Source organism: Bombus huntii, chromosome 18, assembly GCF_024542735.1.
Source record: "Bombus huntii isolate Logan2020A chromosome 18, iyBomHunt1.1, whole genome shotgun sequence".
NCBI lineage: Eukaryota > Metazoa > Arthropoda > Insecta > Hymenoptera > Apidae > Bombus > Bombus huntii.
The window spans coordinates 3,440,942-3,463,689 of NC_066255.1; the positions used below are offsets into that span (position 1 = coordinate 3,440,942).

At 43.6% G+C, this 22,748-nt stretch overlaps 1 protein-coding gene across 1 annotated transcript in view; it reads right to left on the minus strand.

Moving 5' to 3' along the window:
* Positions 1-22,410, minus strand: part of LOC126875578 (homeobox protein abdominal-A homolog) — a 147,604-nt gene extending 125,194 nt beyond the window's left edge. Inside the window, exons 1-2 of the mRNA XM_050638530.1 lie at positions 22,345-22,410; positions 14,188-14,215 (exon numbers count right to left, since the gene is read on the minus strand). Coding sequence (XP_050494487.1) covers positions 14,188-14,215; positions 22,345-22,410 — 94 coding nt within the window. The remainder of the gene's footprint in view (positions 1-14,187; positions 14,216-22,344) is intronic.
* Positions 22,411-22,748: the final 338 nt, after the last annotated feature.

Sequence of the window (22,748 nt, forward strand, 5' to 3'; positions counted from 1 at the left end):
TTTTCTACTCTCGGTATAAAGAGGGAATTTACAAGAAAAAGGTTACTACCCTCGTTCGTGACGAGATGCAGGCACACACGTTACACGTTCGATGACGCAAAAAACTTTGACTTTTTTCCGGCTGACTACAACCTTCGCATTTAACTCTCGTTGAATATATAAAACAGACTACACAGCTTTCTTCCTCCGATCACGAATTCGCGGAAAATATACTCTTTTCACGTGTCTAACGTATGTACGTGGCTTCAGGAAGTCTGGATAAAGTTTTCTCGTGGACACAGATCGTAACAATTCGACGCGAATAAACGAACGTTAGAAAATTTAAACGACAAATGTTATAATTATTACGTAACACTTGCAGCGAAAGAAAGGATACTCGCAAGAGAGAGAAATTGTTCGCTATTCTTGGGCCGTATCATTCGCAACAGTCGCGTTTGAGGAATTCAACGGGCGAAGAGCAGAGGATGGAATCCCGATCAAACGCGAAGAGCCACGTAATTTTCAGAGACCCGAATGTTTTTTGAGCGAACAGTACGCAGAAGCGGCGGGCGTGGAGAAGGGAAAAGGGCGTAGTAAGTCATACGGAGAGGCTCGTACGTCATCCTCCATCCGGGCCAACGGAGCAACACATGGAAAGGGGCTGCGGAGCCTCCATACACGACGAACGCACCTACTTGGCTTGCCTCTTTAGGTCGAGGTTCGCTGGTGTTCGCGTACCACCACACACGTTCGCGACACGCACTCACACGTTGGTCACTCGTGTGCCTCGATATGTAGGAGAGGCTGAACCACTTGGTCACGGGCGTGCAGCACGCACGCCTATATTCGACGCAAAGTCCACGATCCGATCTTTTCAATTTTCCAATTGTAAATTAGCGCCTTAAATGGTTGGTAAAAAAAAGGCGTCGTAGAAGCGTGAGTATACGGGAACGAAACGACCGGAAACATCGACCACTCATCAAGAGGGAAGTTCTCTCAGCCATGTTTGTCAGCCATTGAGGTATACAATTTTGAAAGATACGAAACAACTACGCGTATGTTTATGCCCGTATGATTATTAATTATTAAACGTTTTTCAGGCTTCTATCGAGGATAAACGTTAGAAATAAACGACCAACGAGGGAAAATTATAGTGGAAAAATAAGGGAAGAAAGTGAGTCGATTATCGTTATTTACGAGACGATTCGGCAGCAAACGATAATTAGCCGGTCGCGTGAAACGAATCCGTAAAAATCTCTCGCCCATAAATGATTTGTACAATGAACTTGCCCGTGTTTCTGTTCCAGCAAAACATTCCTACCACACACGAAGACGCGGAACGATCTTGGTCGATACACACGAAGATATGTGCTCTGTATTACCGACGAGCCTCGCAGCGACGATAGCGGTAAGCGCGGAGGCACATAAGAGGGAGGGGTAAACGAGCCGAGCCACGATTTCGTCGTCGTAAACGTCAACGTTACGGTTACAGCGTTGTTCCTAGCTGGTTTATATTGAACGAGGTTGCTCCCCGAGGTACGTAACACCTACTGGCAACCGTCGTATCGTCGAGTAGCACCATACTCGTTTCCAACCCGACAGAGAGAGAGAGAGAGAGAGAGAGAGAAAGTGAGAGAGAGAGAGACAGAGAGAGTGAGAAAGAAAGAGGAAGAGAGAAGCGGGTGAGACCACGTGGCTTTTACGCGGGAATCCCACTGCTTCGGCACAAGAGTTCAAGGTTTGTTAGCTCTCTATCCGTTCGTACACGGTGCCGAGAGACTAGGCGAACCGCCCAATAAAGACCGCCATAACCACCACGCGATATCGATGCGCGTAAATCAAAAAAAGAACACGGATATACAGTACCGGTTCGTTGGACTTCTAACACGTATTTTGCATTTTTTAATCAATTTCGGAGGGTCAGCCTTACGAGGGAGCAGGGTTGAATTATCGAACGATTTGATCTTCACGGTACGTTTCTCCCAAGAACGTTGATATTTCTTTTTCTTATATATATTTTTTTACCGTTGAGTCCATAATGAGAAACACCTATGGTTTATTTATGAAATTAGCATTATGCTTAATATTCATAAAATCGAAGTTGTGAGAAACGCGAGAAGCAGAGAGAGCCCGAACAAGGCTGACGAAAACAATTGAATAATCGAGTCCGTGCTTTTTTCTTTTTATTACGTCGATGGATTATCGATCTTTCCGAAGCATCGTGAGGACGGAATAACAGCTGAAATTAACGTTGGCAGGAAGAACGCCGTCGGCAGACGAGGCAGTTTTACAGAAAATAAATGAACCGTGGGGATGTACAGAGATAGTATTCGAAGCTCCGTCTTCACGCCCTCTAATTACCTCGTAGACGCGGGCCAGACCCTTCAATGAGCGGCCATAAATTTTCCTTGCATTTGGAAACGGCCCCAGAAACTGATACCGCGGGACAGAAAAGCCTTTTGTGAATCGAGTCTATGCGTCTTGTAAAATTGCCATCCAGTGGAAGAGAAACGTGCTCGATAAATGTAACTAACCGTTCAATCTTACGACGCGATAATTGTCAGATAGATATGGGCGATTCTCCTCTTTCTTTTCCTCTTTTCTCTCCTTGTCGTTCGTAAAACGTTATCTATAAGTAAACGTTGTCTATACAAATAAAAGCATGGCTCCTGTATCTATGACGATTCATTATACACCCGATAGCATATTATGTTGCTTCATTACCGCAACATTAATAAGAGAGACATTTACATCTGAAAACGGTGGCGATACGGACGCTTCGCCGGCACCCATAAATCACAATGAATTTCAAGCGCGTGTACCCTTTGATGTTTATCACGGCCAATGATACAAATGCATTCCGTGCAATCAAGTTTCCTCGGCCGATCGTGAGGCGTACGCGGCGCGGTAGTGCTCTCAAGAGCGTTAATGTTGTCCGGAGATCGTGTTCCCGTAACACCAATCCGCAATAAAACGAACTTAATGATACCGTGTCTATCGTTACTGATTTGTGCGATTTGGGCGGCATAATCACTTCTTCAATCACTTATCGTATACTAACCAGTGACGTTTAACGTGGATACCGTTAGAGGATCGATAAATCATCCTGTAAGATATATCATCTTACGTGTTTGTCGTACGATGACCACACTCGTATTCCTTCCACAATACTTAGAAAAACTATCACCTTGGAAACGAGGGGTCATATTTCTCTCACGTCTTAAATTTTCAGACGAGATATTCGAAAGTCAGAGACAGAAGATGTGAAAAGTGGTTCTTTTTTTTTTTTTTTTTTTTTTTTTTTTGGTAAAAACGTGGAGACAGAAATCTTTATAGACGTAAAGACAGTAAATAGGTGTCCTTCGTCGTTTCTAGAATCGGTGTTTTTACGGTGCTTGGCAAACCGACAGCAATAACCCTGGTCTATGGATCGGTTCCGTAGGTGCGTGTCGATAAAGCTAAATTATTTATCGTAGGCCGTAGCAACGAACACCGGTAGAGGACATTGATGGCTCTATATTTACCAGCAGACTTTATAATCTACGACGAAATAATCCATAATCCTGTATCGATAAATTTCGCCACGCGTGTATCGATTGTAGCCGGCGATGTTGAAGAGCACTTGCCGGCTAGTGCTAAATGAGTCAACGACTTTCGATTCGCGAGAGCATAGAGAAACCTGTTCGACGAGAGTGCTAGCCGATCAATCGCCTTTTACCATTCCTACGATTCCTCCTACGATCGCCGCATTCCGTCGTATCGTCGACCCGATTTGCACACTCTCTAATCGCACGATTAAATCTTCCGTGTCTCCTCCGCGATGTACGCGAAAAAGGTAATGGCAAACCGTTTTCCGGCTTTGTCGATCGAAGAAGCGAAAAACGATCGTGCGCGCGCGCGCGCGCGCTAGCCGCACGATTCATCGACTATAAATCTTGTTGCAGTTATTGAATGGAAGACGCCGAGTTGATTCAGGAATACGCGAGCAAAACGACGCCCGGTTGAGAGGATTCTTCGCTCCGGGCCGTGAGCCGGGACCGGGGCCGAAACTTGACGTTAGATGGAACGAGAACGATGCAACACCGCCGCCTTCTTGAATATTAAATTCTTTCTCCCGTTGAATTTAGTATTTATAGAAGGACGTAAAGAATAAGGTTCGTTCAATAAAATCCCGTTTCTTGTCTTTGAATGAGCACGCGCCTACGTCACCAAAGCTCATAAAATAATCTGTACACCTTTTGTATGCATAAAGAGAGAGGTTCTCCCGCGGAAGGAGGAAATAAAAAAAAAAGAAAACAGAAAAAGGAGGAAGAGTAACAACGGCGGAGCCTTAAACCGGACCAAAGGGCGCGAGAAGGAGGCTAGGAGAAGAACATCGTAGGTGAGAGTGAAACAGGACCGCGAAGACAGAGAGGCAAGAGGGGTAAGGAGAGAGGACCAAACTACGAAAGACGAACGGTCTAAGACCCAGCTGAGTTGGTGTAGAGAATAGGCGGTGTCGAAAAAGCGAGATAGTGTAGGAGAGGTCTGGATCTGCCTACGACAGAGCGAGACACAGCTAGGGAACCTCTGGGCAAGGGGGACAAAGACATCGCTAGAAACAGCTGACTACCGGAATTCGTGGTTCCGGAGGGGTGAGTACGACGAGGAAGGCACTTGAACCCCAATTGGACGAGGGCTTCCCCATTATACTCGACGTGCCCAACGATTTTACACGCACTTGACTCCATTCTATCTATCCACCAGACGTAACTTTATCGCTGTACGACCGAGTTTCCACGATCTGACGTTCGTTTTCAACGTTCGAACGCGAACTGCACGAGGAGAACACACGACGTACGGCAAACGTACAACGGCCGGACGTACATAACGCGTAGCAAACTGCGATTCGCTCTGGTTTTCGCAGAGATCGGAAATAGATCTTCTACTTTTAGCAAATACTTAACAGCGAACGTAACGAGTATTCTAGCTAACATATTGTATTAATCGAAAAACCCATTTGGCTTGCGTCGTACGTCTCACGGTCGAGTCTACGAATTGATACGCGAAACTAAGAGGCTCGAGATCGATGGAAGATGCGGGCAAGATTAATTTTAGCGAGAGACGAAATTCTCGAATGTGAGAAATGGAGACCGTGTGCGCGCGCTTTTTTTACCAACGACCCCGGGGGCGGGGGGGTGGAAAGAAGGCGCGCTCGAGAGAGGCGCCTCCTCGGACAAAGAGGCAGGCGCGCACACATTAATGATAACTCCAAGTGTCACTTTGCACGTCGCTTTCACGCGGATGAGTTAGTTATTACCGATACCCCCGTTCCCCCCCTGGCACGCGGTGCATTCATTCGCGCAGAAGGCAACGGAATATTTTTAGTTGGCTGCCAACTATAAATCCGTTATCTCGGCTACGCTTCATGACGGATACGTCGTATTTCAATCGACACACAAATAGACTGGACCGAAAAAAATTACGACCAGTTTCGACGTAACAACACAACAGCAACTTACATTCGACGATAGTATACAGCTCGTGTCTTCTATTTTTCAGAACGGAACCAAGGGGTGGAATGATTTGTTCAGATATGTATCGGGTTAGCGAACATAGAGCGAAGTTTTCGCGTTAAAACCGGTGTCCTGCCCGGCACCCGGTTTTCCCTCCCGCACGAAATACAATGGAAGGACGCGAGACGAAAATATCGTCAAGAGAATCGAACGGAGACGCGACTCGAACGGATCGGATGCGTAAGTTTCACGCGATTCGAACGTTGACCGTGAAACGTTCGACGAGGGCGATTTAGCCTGGCGTATAATGGAGCTGGGTAAACTCGATCCACCACGCCTTTCCCGACCACGTGGCCTTCTCTCTACACACTACCGACCCGCTGCTGTTCTCTCTCCCCTAAGCATCGTATGGTCGCTTCTCTATATTTCATCACGGCTGTTATGATAATCGTTGGACGAGAGAGAGAGAGAGACAGAGAGAGAGAGAAACAGTGAGAGAGACAGAGAGAAAGAGAGAGAGAGAGAGAACTTATGAATGTAAACTCACCTGCTATAGCCATCCAGGGGTAGAAGGTATGGTTGGTGGGTTGCTGATGTAGTTGCGTGGCAACCGGTTGGCTCGCGGACGAGTTCAAACTGCAGGTGTTCCAGGACGACGTGAGGGACCTCGAGGAACTGTTGTTACCAGGACTCGATGCCGGGTCGCCGCCTACGAGACCACCGTAGCTACCAACCCTCGTCCCTTCTGGAGTGCACGCCGAAGGACGGACCACCGAATTGCTCTGACTGTTCGACCCCGAGGTCGCTGACTGCCAAACGTCCTTGACGGCCGCGGCTGCCATCACCGCAGCGTAACCATTCTGATGCGCCGATGCTTGATCTTGTTGCTTACAGTCCTTGGTTGCTGTGGTCGAATAGGAAGAGGTGGTGTGTCCGGTCGCCTCCGGTGTGGTGGAGTAAAGTTTGCAGGCCGTCGCGACGCTCGCGTCGTACGGCGAATCTTGAGGTGGTCTCGTGTTCGTACCTCCGCCTGGATGTATGCCCAGCGACGAGGACGTGTGATGATGATGCTGCGTAGATGCGTAAGGTGACATACCCAGGCCGAGAGGGAAGCCTCGATAGGCCGCGGCTGTGGCGGGATCGTGATGTTGACTGGCGGCTCCTGTCTGATGGTGGTGACTTCCGTAGAAGCCACCCGCAGTCTGCTCAAAGTACGAGTTCATTATCCCGGGTATTTTGAATCACTTGCACTGAAACACCGCCACTCGAGAAACAAAAAAAAAAAATAACACGCGACAGCGAGCAGGCGAAAAGGCAAGGGCCTCGTGTTCGCCAGACGACTGTTCTCCGTAGAGATCTCTTCGAATCCTTCGAGAGGACGGGAAAAGGAGGAACGAACACACGATCGTGTGTTTCGTTGCGTGGCTAGTCACGAGCGATGTTAAGAGTCCATGCTCCGCGCGGCCCGATATCTCGTTCGCGTTCTCCGAGTTGGTGGAAAAGGTCCGTTCACCGTTCGAAAGGCACCCCGACGATCGTTGGACGAGAGGCGAGAATTGTCGAGGTGATGGTCGTGGTGGTCGCTGTCGTTCCTACTCCGTGTGTCCGGTGGTGGTTCGCGCCAAAAGGCGTGAGGTAGGCGCGTCGCGTCGAGCACCGATACGCTGTTTGACGCGGCTGGCGACAGGTGACAGCGTCGACGAGGGACAAGCAAATGGGCATTAAACCGTTTTAAGAGATCATAAAAGTCATCGGTAGGTATAAGCGGTTGCACCCAGGAGTGTCAATGTCAGTAGGCCGTAGATGTATAATTGCGAATGGGACTCATGGCAGCGGCGGGGGCTTTTATGGGCTTGTTATGGTTACCGCTACCGGCAAGAGTGTAAACCGGCGGTCTAGGTGGTGGAAACGAGCGATGATCGTTAAACCGTTACGACGCAATAAACCGGGGTAATAAGACGGGCTATAAAACTGGCTGTGGGTCTCTCTACCGCGTGCGCGCCCGTCGACGGTTCGGTCGGCCGGCACGCGACGATCTCTCCCTCGCGAAAGACCTCTCTCTTTCTCCTCTGTGCGTCTGTCGTATCGAAATGATTTCTGTGCGATATGATATTTCTCTCTGTGTTATCGGCGACACAGGCCCGGGGCCCCGTGGCGTGTCTCGTAAACGTTGGTCGTACTTTTTAAAAGGACCGAAGCGACCGCTCCGACTCTGTCCGCACTGCACTAGCACTAGCCGAAATGTGACTTCGCTGATGACTGCGAGGTTCGGTACGAAGCGACGTACGAAGGGGATCGTAACGAACCACGGTATGCCAGTGCGGTGGTCCACGGCACACTACCGCTTTTCTCGCGCCCCGTGTACCGCCACTCTGTACCGTCCTCCGTCTCTTACTCGCTCGTTCGCCTCCTTTCCTCTCTCTCTCTTTCGCCGTCGACCTCTCTTCCTTCCACCACCGACTTTCCCGTCTCTCTTCTCTCGCTCTATCACGCTCTTTCGCTCTCCGTCTCTCGTCCACCAGCCCCAGCGTTTCTCCTCTTTCTCTTTTCCACTATCATTCCCTCTCTTCGTTCGTGAGCCGCGACCGTCTCACTCGCGCGCGCACACTCTTCACGGTTAACTCTATTGTGCGAACGAGGAACGCGCGCTGCTTTTCCTCCTTGTCTTTCACGCGACGTTCCCCTCTCCGACGCGATAACCGACTTCTCTCGCTTGCTCCGTCGTCGCTCGGCTCCCCCTCCCCCGCACGCTACGCCCCCTCCACGCTTATCCACTCGCCCTCTCGATCCGTCTCGCTCCACCTCTCGACAACGCGTCGCGTTTCGTCTCGTCTCTGCCGCGCTGCTCTCTACCACACCGGCTCCTCTCTCTTTCCTTTCCTCTCGATTAGACTACGCAGCGCCCCCTGTTGATCGTTCGAGTAACTCAACGACGTGCCGCGAGATTAAATTCGTACACGTTGCTGGTGTGCTCCGCCGCGGTGTTGTACGTACGCGTTTTTGCGTTTCGGCCACCAAAACTAGATAAGACGACGAAGATCGACCAGATCGGAAGAGGCGCGAAGAGAAGCCGAGGAGTGGATCGCCGGGACGCGAGGAAATAAAAGGGTCGAAAACGACGGATAACCGATGGCAACGAAAAGAGACGAATACATGTTGCCGCTACGTTAGGGTGTAAGAGGTACGCGAGAGTACCGAAGCGAAGGTAAAGAGAAAGAGAAAGGCAGGGGAACGGCGAAGGAGCGGCAGAAAGAGAAAGAAAAAGAGAGAGACGGAATAAGATGCGAAATTGCGCCAGCTAAGAGGGAGACGAGAGGTGCTAGCCCGCGTAGATCGGACTGCGAGGAGGAGGGGGAAGAAAACAGGGTGCCAAGGGAGGAGGTTATGCTTAAGGACCAATCAGAATTGAATTCGTCACGAGTACCACGCCGGCACAGCACGAAAATTCCTACGCCATGTGAAAGTAGTTCCAAGCTGGAACGACGCCCATGACTGGTTAGGCGCCGCCCCGCGTTACCCCCACCAGTAAAAACACGCGAGCAGCCGCGGATACGGACACCGCCGGCCACCGTACGGTAGAGCGAAAGCTGCACGCCACGCGCGTCACGCAACGTTTCCTTTCCTCTCCGCTCCGTCCCAGCGGCCCTCACCGCGCCCCCACAGCTTCTGGGGATACGTGCACCGCCACCTCTGTGTTTCGTCGCGAACTAACGCTGCCAGATCCATTCAGACGTTCAAACGACCAACATCAACGAGGCACCTTGCGATTATCGTCATTGCCGAAAACGGTCTTTGGGAATCGACTCTCACGACGGAAGATCGTTCGATCGACGTGCGATTCGCGAAAGCCAGACGAACAGAGAAACGAATGGAAAGAGAAAGAGAGAGGGAGAGAGAGAGACAGAAAGAGAATGAGAGAAAGAGACGGTGGAAATATTTTGAAGCGAAAGGAACGCCGTGTTTCCCTCTCGTACGGATTCGTGGATTTCAGGTCGAACCGGTCCGAGGTTTCCCAAGTCTGTTCGTGGATTCGATGATGACGCGATTGCGAGTACGAACGACAAGAATGTTATCATAAACGTCTTTTACGAGATACTCGGACGTTTTACGAACCAATTAGACTACGGCCGTACAATTAAAACGCCGTAAAAGTGAGGTTCGTGAGGGAAGCGGGCAAGCGCCGTGGCGCGCGCCGCCACCAGTATCGGGAATGTTTATTGGGATGTAAATGTCGCTGGATTATCGCCCCCGCGGTTCGCACCTCGTAAATTATTCCGTAACGAGCCGAGTAATGCCCATCATAAGCTGCTCTCAGGGGCCGGACCGGACTATTTGCTCGTTCACTTTCGCCATTATGGATGTTTAGGATATAACCCATCGACTTCGCTACCAGCCTCCAGAAAAAAGATTTGGATATTTGCTATTCATCGAACGACGCCTGACTACGAGCAATTATTCGTACGTTGTCTACACGCGCTCATTGCTGCGTCTAACATCGATATTTGTCAACTTTCGTGATTATTTACGACGATATGCATGTTTAGTCTGCGATTTCATTTTCTCTTTCTACGATCATCTATATATAACTAACTTGATCCAATCATAATAAATAGAGTAGGTTCGTAACTTAGAAACATCTCAGATATAATTTTTCAAAGCGATTTTCTTTCGAAATTGTAAATTTGTCGGGCGTACGCGTCAAAGAAATTGCGTTAACTATTAGATAAACGACGGTAGAAGCGACAAATTGAAATGGAAATGCCAGAGAATGAGAGAACACGTAGAGTTTTCGCGGTTACGATTGTTAGGATTTCAATGGATTATTACGAGCTGGCGGGACAATCATCAAATAGCCGAATTGATAGAGCCCTTGATGAAGAGACTTGATGCAGTTTTCGCTTTTGTGGGACTCCGACAGGTGGCAGCCCGTTTGCTTGAAAATCATGACGGCAATAAACTCCGGTTTTATGACCACTTGAACAGAATCGTAAAAGTCAGGGCCTTTAAGCTTATAGCATGGTAGGACGCGTGTCGAATATGGTGGGGGCGTGAAGAGAGCCACCATAACGCGGAAGAAGGGGAAGGGTACCAGGGGCTGTGTGGGTAGCCAAAATGGGCCTAAATGCCCCTTTTAAAACACCATTGAAGATAACCAGCCACCACTAAAAGGGGTTTATTTAATGACCAAGGTTGTTCTCACAAAACCGGACGCTCTGTGGCTACCGACGACAGTTACCTGATGGCTTCATGATTATTACGAGTTTCTTTTCTTTTTTCCTTTTTTTTTTTTCACACCAAGCGTCACATGTTCGAACAGTGTCCACCTGCGTTACAAACACTGGTGCATGATTGTCGTCCCATGGAATAAGAAGAAACAGCAGTTAACACACGGCAGACAGTCTCGCCGATCTTCGTGTAACGAGAGACGAGTCAAAGCATTCTCGAGTTAATCTCCGCTCTTCAAAAATATTGCTATTGCTGGTTTTAAACAGACTCATTTTAAGTATCGTACGTACACGTATACGCGCGGTAAGACATTCGTTAATTTTCGCGACCAAATATTAGTCGCGATAAATCTGAGCACGTATCAGAGAGTATCATCAAGGAGGAAGGATCGCATGTACGCCAAAATGGATGATGGACATTCTCCTCTTATGGATTTAAAATAAAAAGAAAATGGAGAACACAGGCGTTCGAAGGTAGTGGGAGGTATTAGACAGCGTAGCTATAGCAACGAGAAGATGGACACGAAAGCAAAGGGGCCGTTGCACCCGACTCGAGCAAATCTGCACTCTTGCTAAACCAGCATCCATTCTTCATCGCTCTGGTGGCTTTGGCTCTTCTGGTCTCCTTCGGTATGGTTCAACGCACTGCTCGGACTCTCATTTTGGCTGGTCTTTCTTCTTTCCTCCTCCGACTCTTCGCCGTACTCTCCCCCGACTTCGTTTTCTCCTCTTTTGCCTTCTTATGCCGCCTCCCTCCACCTCCCCGGGGAGACCCAGGATGAATATTCGATCATGAACGAGCGTCAGAATTTCAGATAAGCGCGATTCTCGTCGTCGTTATTCGCGCGGATCGAAACTCCTGGGGATCAACCTGTGATATAAGGCCACTTGCGCCGCTAGATGATAATGGCGAACTGGGCGGTGCATTGAAACGGACCGTGTTTTATATTTTAAATAAAGGAGGGAATTAGTTTGTAAGGAACTAATCGGGAAAAAATGAAAATTTAGAAGGGAATATTGGTCGGAAAGCGTATCGACGCGCCAATCGTTCGTTCAGACGTACAGTGTAAATTATTTGCTGTGGAACTAGGATATATTCCAGTAGAACTGAAATATGCGTTAGGTATTTGTAAAAAGCGAGGAACAAGGAACGAAGCAATCGCTGTGTATTTCGATGTAATGTCGATGCATATTTGAAATTTCTACATCCAGCGACGAGAGGTGAGAAATTTTGTAGCGTGAAAATGGAATTTTTTTCATTAAAAAATTTATATCCATTTACAATGCACAATGCGCATTCGTACAAATCGAGACAGAAAATTGCGAGTGAGAAAATTTTCTCTAACGGAAGAGAGTCTATCTACCGCGTTCGTCGAAATGCAAAGTTTCGTTTAATTTAATCAACAATCGATAGAAATATAAAAATGACGAAAAGGAAGAATCGGTATGCATATTGATCTGCAGTATATCAGGAAGGGAGGCAGGATCGCTCGCCAAGGACACGGAAGAAGTCCTCTTTGCCATCTGGCGGTTTCCTGCAGTATCACCTGACTGCAAAATATCTTTTCTGCAGCTCTCTACAGTTCTCGGCTGCCGATATTTCGATAGAGCGAAAAATGCAGTTCGCGACTCAACACTTACACGGTACATAAATATTTTCTGACCCCGTTTCGTATCTAAATAGAAATTCTAAATGGCGGTTTCCCGCGGGATTCTGTTGCCGAGAAGCGTTAAGGGGAAAATGAAACGTTTACGGTTGCCAATCCTCCCTGCGCAGCTGCACTCGTAAATCGCGAGGTGGAACGCGAATGTTCAAATAGCTGAACAGATTAATATACGCGGGGCAGTTTCGCGTCTTTGGTTAGCTAATCTTAACGATAATTTTACACGCGGGCAATCTCGTTGGTGAACTGCGAAAACGCGTTGTTAAAACACGTAGTTTGAAAAACGGGCAGAAATGGTCAAAGAGGAGAGGAAAAAGGGCACAAGCGAAGACAGCACCTACGTCCACGTAATTGCTAACCAATTTATTTAAACACAAGCTGAACAGTCGTTAAACTTGATGGTGGCCTACCTTACCGGTTGAGGAACCTGTTCAGCAACGAAACGTAATATTAAGGAGCGTTCACACGAGTTTCGATCGCGAGACTGCGTGGCCAGTCTTAGAACTACGGCAGAGTAGGACAAAATTTCGAAATTATTAGCTGGAAACCTATATTTAATACCGTCGGTCGAATCGTTTCGTTTCGATCGAAATCGGTTTCAGCCACGAAGGAAATAAATCGACGCGAAGATAATTGGTGAAGCCAGCTGCTCGCTTAAATCCTGTCCCCACTTCAAATATTAATATTAATATGTAATATATATATATATATATATATATATATTCAGCGCAATGCAACGTTAAATCATAAACTCGAGCGTCAAGATGCCATTGTCGATTTAACAGCTTCTATTATAGCACGATGAAACGCACCAACCATTTGCATAATTTCAGACGCCATTAAAATTACGTTATGAATTATTAATTTTCGTATCATTTTACTCGCGAAGATAGCCCGATTATCATTTTCTTTTTTTTTTTTTTTTTTTTTTTCGTGGATAGTATTCTCGATATCGTTTCGTATCCTTGAACCGATCAAAGTCAGTAAGATTGGAAATGTGCGGTGAACACGTGCGCGCGAGAAATACCCAGTCGGTGTCGTTCACCCATGTGTGTATTTCATAGCGTTTCAAAGTTATGCAACCGCGAGTATAAACATGAAAAGATACGATTCATTAGCGTGTTATCAAGATAGCAATGAGTAGTAAGTAATACGTAATGATAGGATACAGAACTGGCGTGGATAATGAAGAAAGTGTGTTTGCGACGACAAAGGGGATAATAACGGTTGGTTAGAAGTAGCCGGCCAGGCCGAATGAATGACTGACAGCTTACACGTAAACAAACAAGTATCAATGCGTCCAAATTGAAACATAAAACGAAATGAATGAGCCCATAAATACTTAGACCTAATGGTAGGGTGCGGGTAAGCTATTGCTCGAAGATCGTTACTTATGCGAACGTTGTAAGAGAACGTGGCCGATACCTTTGTAAATATTGGCGTCGCGTCGCTTCGCTTTAAATGCTAACTTTTCATCGAAATTCTAATGGCATTATTTTTATCGTTTTATTAATTTTATCTCGATAGATATAGAGGACGCAACTTAAAAAGAAAACGTTATTATCAAACGTTCGCAATCTTACATAGTGTAATTAACAATTCTTTTTTTTAATTTCAAGGTTCGTCTGCTACGTCGTTCGTTCAACCTGATACGTTTAAATCAGATTGTTCGTCACGTCGCGTTAACATCATCGGTAGATACCTAACGATTATTATGGCAATCAAAGGAACCTTTTCTTACGCAAACGTAGACGCTTAATTCGTAGAATGCAAATAGTAGCAGCGAAATTAAACGTGTATTCTATTAATTGAACGTTAACTCACCCCATCGTGCCGCAGACGTTGATCCTGTCTATCATCTAACAGTGCCTACGCGAATCTGCTTCTGCATTCTGAAACGAAAGGAGACAACGATCAAGGAAATCTTCCAAAATTAACAAGATTCTACGTGGAAACCATGGACTTCTACTTTGTATAAATGCTGCTATTGAAGAGGATCCGTGAGCAGCCCCGATATTCATCCGGCACGAATAATGAACGATTGAGTATCGAGTTTACAATGATTTTCTGTTTCACGGGGACACTGATGGTCTTTGTGCGCGACTGTGCTGCTATCGTGACATTAAGATTCCAAGAGGGAGGCCTGACAGACGGCCGTGCAGCGCCATATTCGCTTTGCTTTCGTCCACGAACTTTAGCTTCTCTGTCACGCAACTAATTCCCCTTTGCTTTTCTTGCGGGATTGAAAAAAAAAAAAAGAATATGAAAAAATGCCGACTTCCAAGAGCACACCGGCGCAACTGATAGCGTTTCAACGACGGTATTGATATTGCTGAACGATCTTTTGGTTTTTCATGGCGTCGGAATTTTTTTGCTAACCGCCACCCATGGCCCGAGACGTTCGAGACGATCTAACAACCGATCCTCGTTCACTTCTGTGTTCCACTTTGTTTTATCCTTGCAGAAACATCGGATAGCGAAGCGAAGAATTCGAAGCGCTGTTTATTTTACAGGCTGCGAAGCTTTAAAACCAGTTCGAAGCTGACGAGGCGTGAGACGCTCGAAAATGCAAGGATTCACCGTCGCGAGGTAATCGAACGTGTCTCGCTCGTTGCATCTATGGCAGCCATATAACGAGAAGGAGACTTAGACGATCGGTGAGCTTGCAATCAGCGAGTCTATCGGGCCAGATTATGCGAGTTAAGTGTTACGTAACGAAAGACATCGACCGTATGTATTAATACCTCGCGTCGTTGAACCAGCCAGGATAGTGCCAGCAATAACAATAATGCATTTCTCCGTGGCTTAGCCTGGTGCTGTACACGCGACTCCACGACATGGATTTGCAATTCGAACGTCTATATGTATAAATCGAGAGGCTACTCGACGTGTCCGCGCGAACGGATAAACGCGGTTAGAAGAGGGAAAGTACGTGGAAAGGAGAACTAGAGTTTCCTGGGCGAACAGATGAAATAAGATGGATCGAAAGGTGTAGAAATAAAAGGAACGATACAAGTTAAGAATATCGCGGTATCTTTTTTTTTTTCCTTCTCAAGATCGAGCGGATAACAGCATCGTTATACCGCAACATGGATGCAACAGCTGCAACACAAGTCACGTTTGTTTGGCTTAAGGCAATTCCCCGTCATTTCGTATGTGAGCTCTTTCAAGAAATTTTTTCTGCAAACGTTCGTCGAAGAATAAAGAATCCATTATGTGGTGTTAATGCACGTTTGAAGAAACGGTATCTGCATACTTGTTTATACAGGGACCGTGCCAAAATTTACGTATTTCCATTTTCGATAGTTTCGATCTATATATATTCTGAGCGTAACACTGGCTTAATAGCGTAGCGTCATCTTTGAACAGAATCTTAAAACAACGCAATTAGGACCTATACATCATGCCACTTCCTCTTATTACGTAGACAACAATCATCTTCCTATATCTTTTCTCCGTATCACGCTAACAGTTTCCAGTGTACAATACACGATTATACGCAATTATGTACTTAATCATTTTCATCCAATCTATCGTAATTAAAAATTATTTAATAGACCTATTTTTACAGCATTTCAAACAGCCACGTCGTTAGACTATAAACACCTGAGTGGTTACATAAATATGTAACGGTACAACGATTCTTTCTTCTTTATTTTTCTCGTCTACGAGCTAAATTTCCAAGCATCGATCTTAGTCTGTGTTACGTTACGTGTTATCTACGTTGTGTCTCAGTGTAGGCTCGTCTATTTATCCAATATCATATTCCTATGATATCGGATTTCTTTTTGTCGTAGCTGCTGTATTTTAGTCGCATAGACCGAAAGCAAGAAGCGACGGAGAACAAAAAAGGAAAGAAGGGAAGAAAGAGAAGAAGGAAAGAAGAAAGAAAGGAAAAAGAGGCAACTTTTTATATCTCACATTATCGTTACTTCGCTCTAAATCTGTTCCACGAAAAAACAATCGACAGTTTTAATCGTGAACGTTCTGTATCTTGTTTGGGGTTTTTCCAGCTTTCTGGCCGTTCGAATAATCTACCAATTCTAACCAATTAAATCAATTACGTCTAACAACTGGCCCGAGTATTAATTAATTCGACGCGGATCTCAGTCAAGTTACGCCGCAAGACTTTATTTTCAATATGAAAAGATGGATACCTAGGTCAAGTTTCTCCGTGCGTGACTTCTGCACAAAGATACGCTTTCTAACTCGAAAGAAAACAATAAAGTCTCTTCTTTTTTATTTTCCTTGCTCATTCATTACTCTTACTATTATCGATTCGCACGATGCATTCCAACTAACATTCGTTCGCGTGCTTCGCGCATGGTCGTGCATTCGATAGTTCTATGATTTCACTGCTTGCTCTCCTGAATTCGCATCGAACTGTCTCTGTCCAGTCTCTGTGGCTCGTCGTTCACACCGAAAATTGCCCAAAGATGAGGGAACATGCAATTCTTCTCTAACATTTCGTTATAAATCCTTCGTCATTTTCTTACGGCAAACGTCTACATTGAGCTAATTTTAGATCTCGTAATTGGACGATGTAAAGCGGAATTTAATTTTCTCCCTCAACTAGTAGACTGGACTACTATAATAGTCTGAATTAGGATACAGCCGAGTTACTTAATTTCAATTTATTTCGATTATATTGAGAATGCTATTGTGACAATCTTCGTCACATAAAAAACACAGAATACTGTACGATCTTTACTACAATTAGTTTATTTACAATGAACGGATTAAACAGATGTTGGTTAAACAGGAAACGATGGTTATTCAACGTGAACTAATCACAATAACAGATAGCTAATTTGCAACTCTCCTCGCCACGGAGCAATTTAGACTCACTGGTTTCTCAGCTCACGCTGCTGTTAATTCGTTTATGTCACTTAGCAACACCCTGTCTTTTGTCCTAGCCTCGTGTCTTTTGTCTTAGCCCCACCACGCACATGTTCCGCAACCGCTTGTTTACAATTCACCCGACACCCCCAGGCCCCTCGTCCACGATATTACAATACAAATAAAAATTAAGAAATACTGTGAAACAGTGTAGCTAATATTTTCTTTTTGTTTGATAGACTATTTACAATCAATCCTCATTGACAATTATAAGTAAATTATCTTCGCGCGGTACTGTAACTTGGATTATAAGATTAAAGAGTAAAGTTTACTTTTTTTTGTTTGGTAGACTATTTACAATCAATTCTCATTGACAATTATAAGTAAATTACCTTCGCGTGGTACTGTAACTTGGATTATAAGATTAAAGAGTAAAGTTTACTTTTTTTTGGTTTGGTAGACTATTTACAATCAATTCTCATTAAGAGTTATAAGTAAATTATCTTCGCGTGGTACTGTAAATTGGATTATAAGATTAAAGAGTAAAGTTTACTTTTTTTTGGTTTGGTAGACTATTTACAATCAATTCTCATTGACAATTATAAGTACATTATTTACGCGTGGTACTGTAAATTGGATTATAAGATTAAAGAGTAAAGTTTACCTTTTTTTGGTTTGGTAGACTATTTACAATCAATTCTCATTGACAATTATAAGTAAATTACCTTCGCGTGGTACTGTAACTTGGATTATAAGATTAAAGAGTAAAGTTTACCTTTTTTTGGTTTGGTAGACTATTTACAATCAATTCTCATTAACAATTATAAGTAAATTATCTTCGGGTAGTATTGTAACTTGGATTATAAGATTAAAGAGTAAAGTTTACCTTTTTTTTGTTTGGTAGACTATTTACAATCAATTCTCATTGAGAGTTATAAGTAAATTATCTTCGCGTGGTACTGTAACTTGGATTATAAGAGTTCTAGTTGAATGTAATGCTTAGATCTAAAGAGTATTGTCTTTTTAGTCTGCGGATCTGATCCGTCGTGTCAAGTAATTGGGTTTTAGTGGTTGTTAACTCTTATATTATATCTGTTACTGAATTTTCATATTTCTTCTTTAACTGTGGGTATCTCAAGTCACCATACATACCAAGTAACATACCAAGGTGCATCTATCAAAGATATTAGAGTTTTTAATTGGAATCGTTGGAGAATTTCTATGTCGGAATTACTCGCTGTTCTCCATAGTTGCTAATATTTAACCCAAATTGTCATGGATCGTCTACAATTCAACGATATCAATTAATTTTTAGGTTATTTTTCAGAATCGATACATATATGTATATTTTATCTATTCAGAGAAGCGAGCATATTTCTCAGTACATGAAGAGAAAAGTGACCATCGCTTCGTGATATTAGATCGCCAGAAGGGTCCTACGACCAATGTATGAGACTCCTATGTAAAGACCCATTGTAGGGAGATCGCAGCCTATCTCTCTTTACATGAGCCTACAGGCCAAGTAGAGTCAGAAGTTGGCATTCTCGTTGGCAATATCTCGAATGGCAAGACTTATATAATGCAAAAGTTGTGATTAATGCAAATCTTATGTTCCTGCTGTAGGCATCTAATCTTGATGAGATTTTATAATTCGTATCGTTTATCAAAGCAACATTGGTTTGCAAAGTGAGGTTAAGTTAAGAATTATGTTCATGGCTTAAGGATATTGCCACAATTCGTTTTAAGTATCAAACATTTCTTCTCGATCTATAAATTCTGAAGAATATATTATGCTTACCGGTATATTAATATATGTACATAAATTAAGATAGATTAAGTTAACGTTTAAACAATTTCAAAGGTAAACTTAACTCGGTGTATGTTCCGTCGCATGGATGTTGAACTTTAGATCGACATACTATATCTTCTTTATGAAATAACTCGATTATTCTAATGTTCGTAATAAAGAAATTTAACGATCAATAAGAAATAGATTGAAATATTAGTTAAGAAATAAAATGATTAATGTTCTTGATAAAATGTATCTCTCAGAAATAGATAAGTATTTCAGATATTAAATAAAATTTTAATATCGGAATCTATATAAATTAACGAGCAGATAATTGAGATATTTTAATCAACTGTAATATGATTTTTAATATATTACTTGCTGTTAACAAGTTATATACAACGCATTGTTTCACACAATTTCAAACACTTCTCCTAGTTCGATCTATCACGAAACGATCAATCCATACATAATACATACGAGTGTTCATAAATATTCAGTAACTACCTAGCGATAGAATATTTTAAATTTACTGCATATTTACTGCAATAAAAAAAAAGAGTGACTTTTCTAAAGAAGCAAGCGACGCATGACCGTAGGAAACTGTAAGCGATGTATATATAACCAATGGCTTTGAAATAGGAAGAAAATGGGGAAAAGAAAATGAAAAGTGTCTTTATTAAAGACGACCCGTGCCGAATTTGAGCGAGTGTCTTTCTTCCCAATGATCGTTTCGGGTCCACCATCATGATCTTCTTCATGGTGGTCGGTTAGATGGGGGCGAGGACTGGATTTAAAGATGTTCTAGGAAGGGGACGTGTTTGAAAGAAAAGGGGAGGACTCGAAGCCTTTGTGGCCGGGTTACCTCCACTGACAACTCCGCCTTTAAAATAGCACCGGTTCCGCTTCGTTTGTTTCACAGTCAAACGAAACTGCAGAAAAACTGTTCCATCGAATTATCTCTTCCGTTTTCCTTCTAAAATTAATTACCGCGTTAATGTCTATTCTCCAGACATATTCTCCAGACATTCTCCCTTTTATTGTTCATAAAAAATCCGTACCGAAATAGTAAGCTTCAAACTAAGGTACCAAAGCGACGGAATTTTTAAATTCTCATGGCATTTATTAGTAAAAATAATAAACTAAATCTCTACTTTTTCGATTTTTCTGACAATATCGATTATCTATCATGGAAATTTCTTTTAGGCTGAGCTGCCTGCTATAAACTTTAAAGTTTAGTTTTCAAGTATTAAGTTGCGTAAGGAAATGATAGAGATGTCCAACCTTTTTATTATTATAATATATAACGAACAAGCATTTTATATTATGTTATCGAATTATTGTTCTATTGGAACGATAATTCGATAAAGTATACTATAAAACAAAAAATGTCGTGCATCTATTATTTCCTCATAGCAAACTAATACTTCTACTTAATAAAGTAAAGTAAAAATCATAAGTGAAATTTTAAAGGCGCGATTACAAAATTGCTATGTACATAACAAATGAAGAAAAATGTGAAATTGTTACAGAAAATGTAGGAGTGGCTTGTAGATTCCATAAGGAAAGTACCTGCTACCCCGGCAACTCCGCCCTCGAAATACTCGAAGGCTTTCTTGGCCCGACATTCCTTTCATCGCCATCAAGGTCAAGGTAGGTTAGAAAAATTTAGAATGGCCAGACTTCTAAAAACCTGACATTCCGTTCGTAGACGTCAAAGACAATCTTCCTCTTGATACAGCGACTGCGACCACAATAAATTGCTTCCGTCCAGTTAGAAATAATTCGTCGAAAATAATAATAAAAAAAAAAAAAATCCTCGGCCATTTTATCCTTTAGGCAATTGAATTTTCTCGTACCCCTATGTCGCCTCCATAAATCTTTGGAATCTCCCAAGCAAGGCTACATTAAAAAATGAAAGGAAAAATAAATAAAAAGAAGCACGGCAATATTTACAGTTACACAAGAAAAAGTAACTCATCCTACATCCATTTTTCTTTCTGCCAATGAAATATTCGTTGTGCAATACGAAAGTACATAAGTTCACGGTACTCGAGAGGAATCGAACGAAACGACAAGTCGAAATGATATACAACTTCGTTTAAATTGTCGGAAAGAAAAGTCAGAGTTTTAACAATAGCGGCATCAGCAGCTAATTAAAAGGAACGGTAATGCAGAAAAATCTGTGTCGCAACGGAAGATTTAAGAGGAGAATGCGCGGAGGGTGCGCAAGTCAACGGGCGGGAGACTGTACGGAGGCCAGAGAAGTGGGTGATGAATAATGGATGGTACGACGTGGCTATCTCGTGCCCAGTATAGCCTGTAGGACTTCGCGGTAATGGTCCGTAAATTGCTGAACCGTAGGGATAATGAAATCGCCGCGGTTGGCTCTGTAAACGCTTCGTTATTACGCGTTTCTGTATCCCTGCGGTCGCGCTTTGCGTTATCAAACCGTTCCGATATTTCGCCCAATTAGAAATACATAAGTATAGAGTTCTCTAATAGGTACGTATTTTTTCGACGAAAATAAACTCGCGCTTCGCCTACTGTTTTGCTACGATGACGACATATCGTTACTGTGATATTTATTAGGACGTCCTAAAAGTTTCTTTCGTTTTATGAGGAAATAATAGACGCACGACGTTCTTTGTTTTGTATTAGTTTATCGAATTACGTACGATCGATTCTGTTCTATCAAAATAAAAATCACGACGTTCGACAGATTAGGTTTCATGTTTGTATATAGACGCGTCATTGTTGAAGGACCTCCCGGGCAATCTAATACTTTCGACAATGTACATATTAAGAAATCACAGTATCTTTTGCTATGTTTATGCATTAGAGAACTAGGTTTTTTTCTACAGGTTCTTACAGAAGTAGTGGTCTTTCTAAATTGTACATTGTATCCATCTTATCTTATACCATTCGTACAATTTTCGTGCTTCGAGAATATTTACTTTCGCGTGTAGCTTTCGTTACAAGACACGACTTGTATTAAGGAGTTTTCGAGGTTAGTAACGGTATCGAGAAATTGATTCCGACGAGCGTAACGTGGACGGAAACACGAGCACCGTGGAAAAATGTCTCTCATTGCGAAGACAATAGGAATGCATCTCCTATTACAACGAAAGCATATCTAGTCAAAGCACTTGTGACCTGAATCGTGAGGGCAAATAAGCGATATCCTATAATCGTTGCTTTGATGACCTTAAAGTAAGTGCAAGCAGGTAGGTAAGCCAAGCAAAGGTAAATAGGCGTTCCGCAATGTTTGGACAGAACTACCACCAGGTGGCACGCCCACCTAATTTCCCTAATCTGCCATGCAAATCGGCCACATTAAGACTTCTCTTTACTCTGGTCACTAGAAATTTCATAACAGGTAAGGATCCCACTGGGGCCTCGCTATAAGAGCCATTCATCCTGAAGTATTCCTATCAAATACACAATAAAAGGGAAGCTTATCTTAAATAAGATCGCTGTACAAAGAGCTATAACAAAGAGTCGATGGCAAATAATTTCACTTTCCGTGATAGAACGTCTGGGTAATTACCAATCTGTCAGTCGCTTAAACCAGTTTAAAGCAAAACAGATTTTAACTGTCGCTACCTTTTTATTGCTCGACATTGTTAACGAACTTCACCGTGCAATTATTCAAAATTACTAAGGCAGCGAGTTATAGGAAAGTGAAACGAGAACGAGAACACGGCCAGATGAAAAAAGCATCGCGATTCTTCGCATGGTGTTCTTGTAATTATTT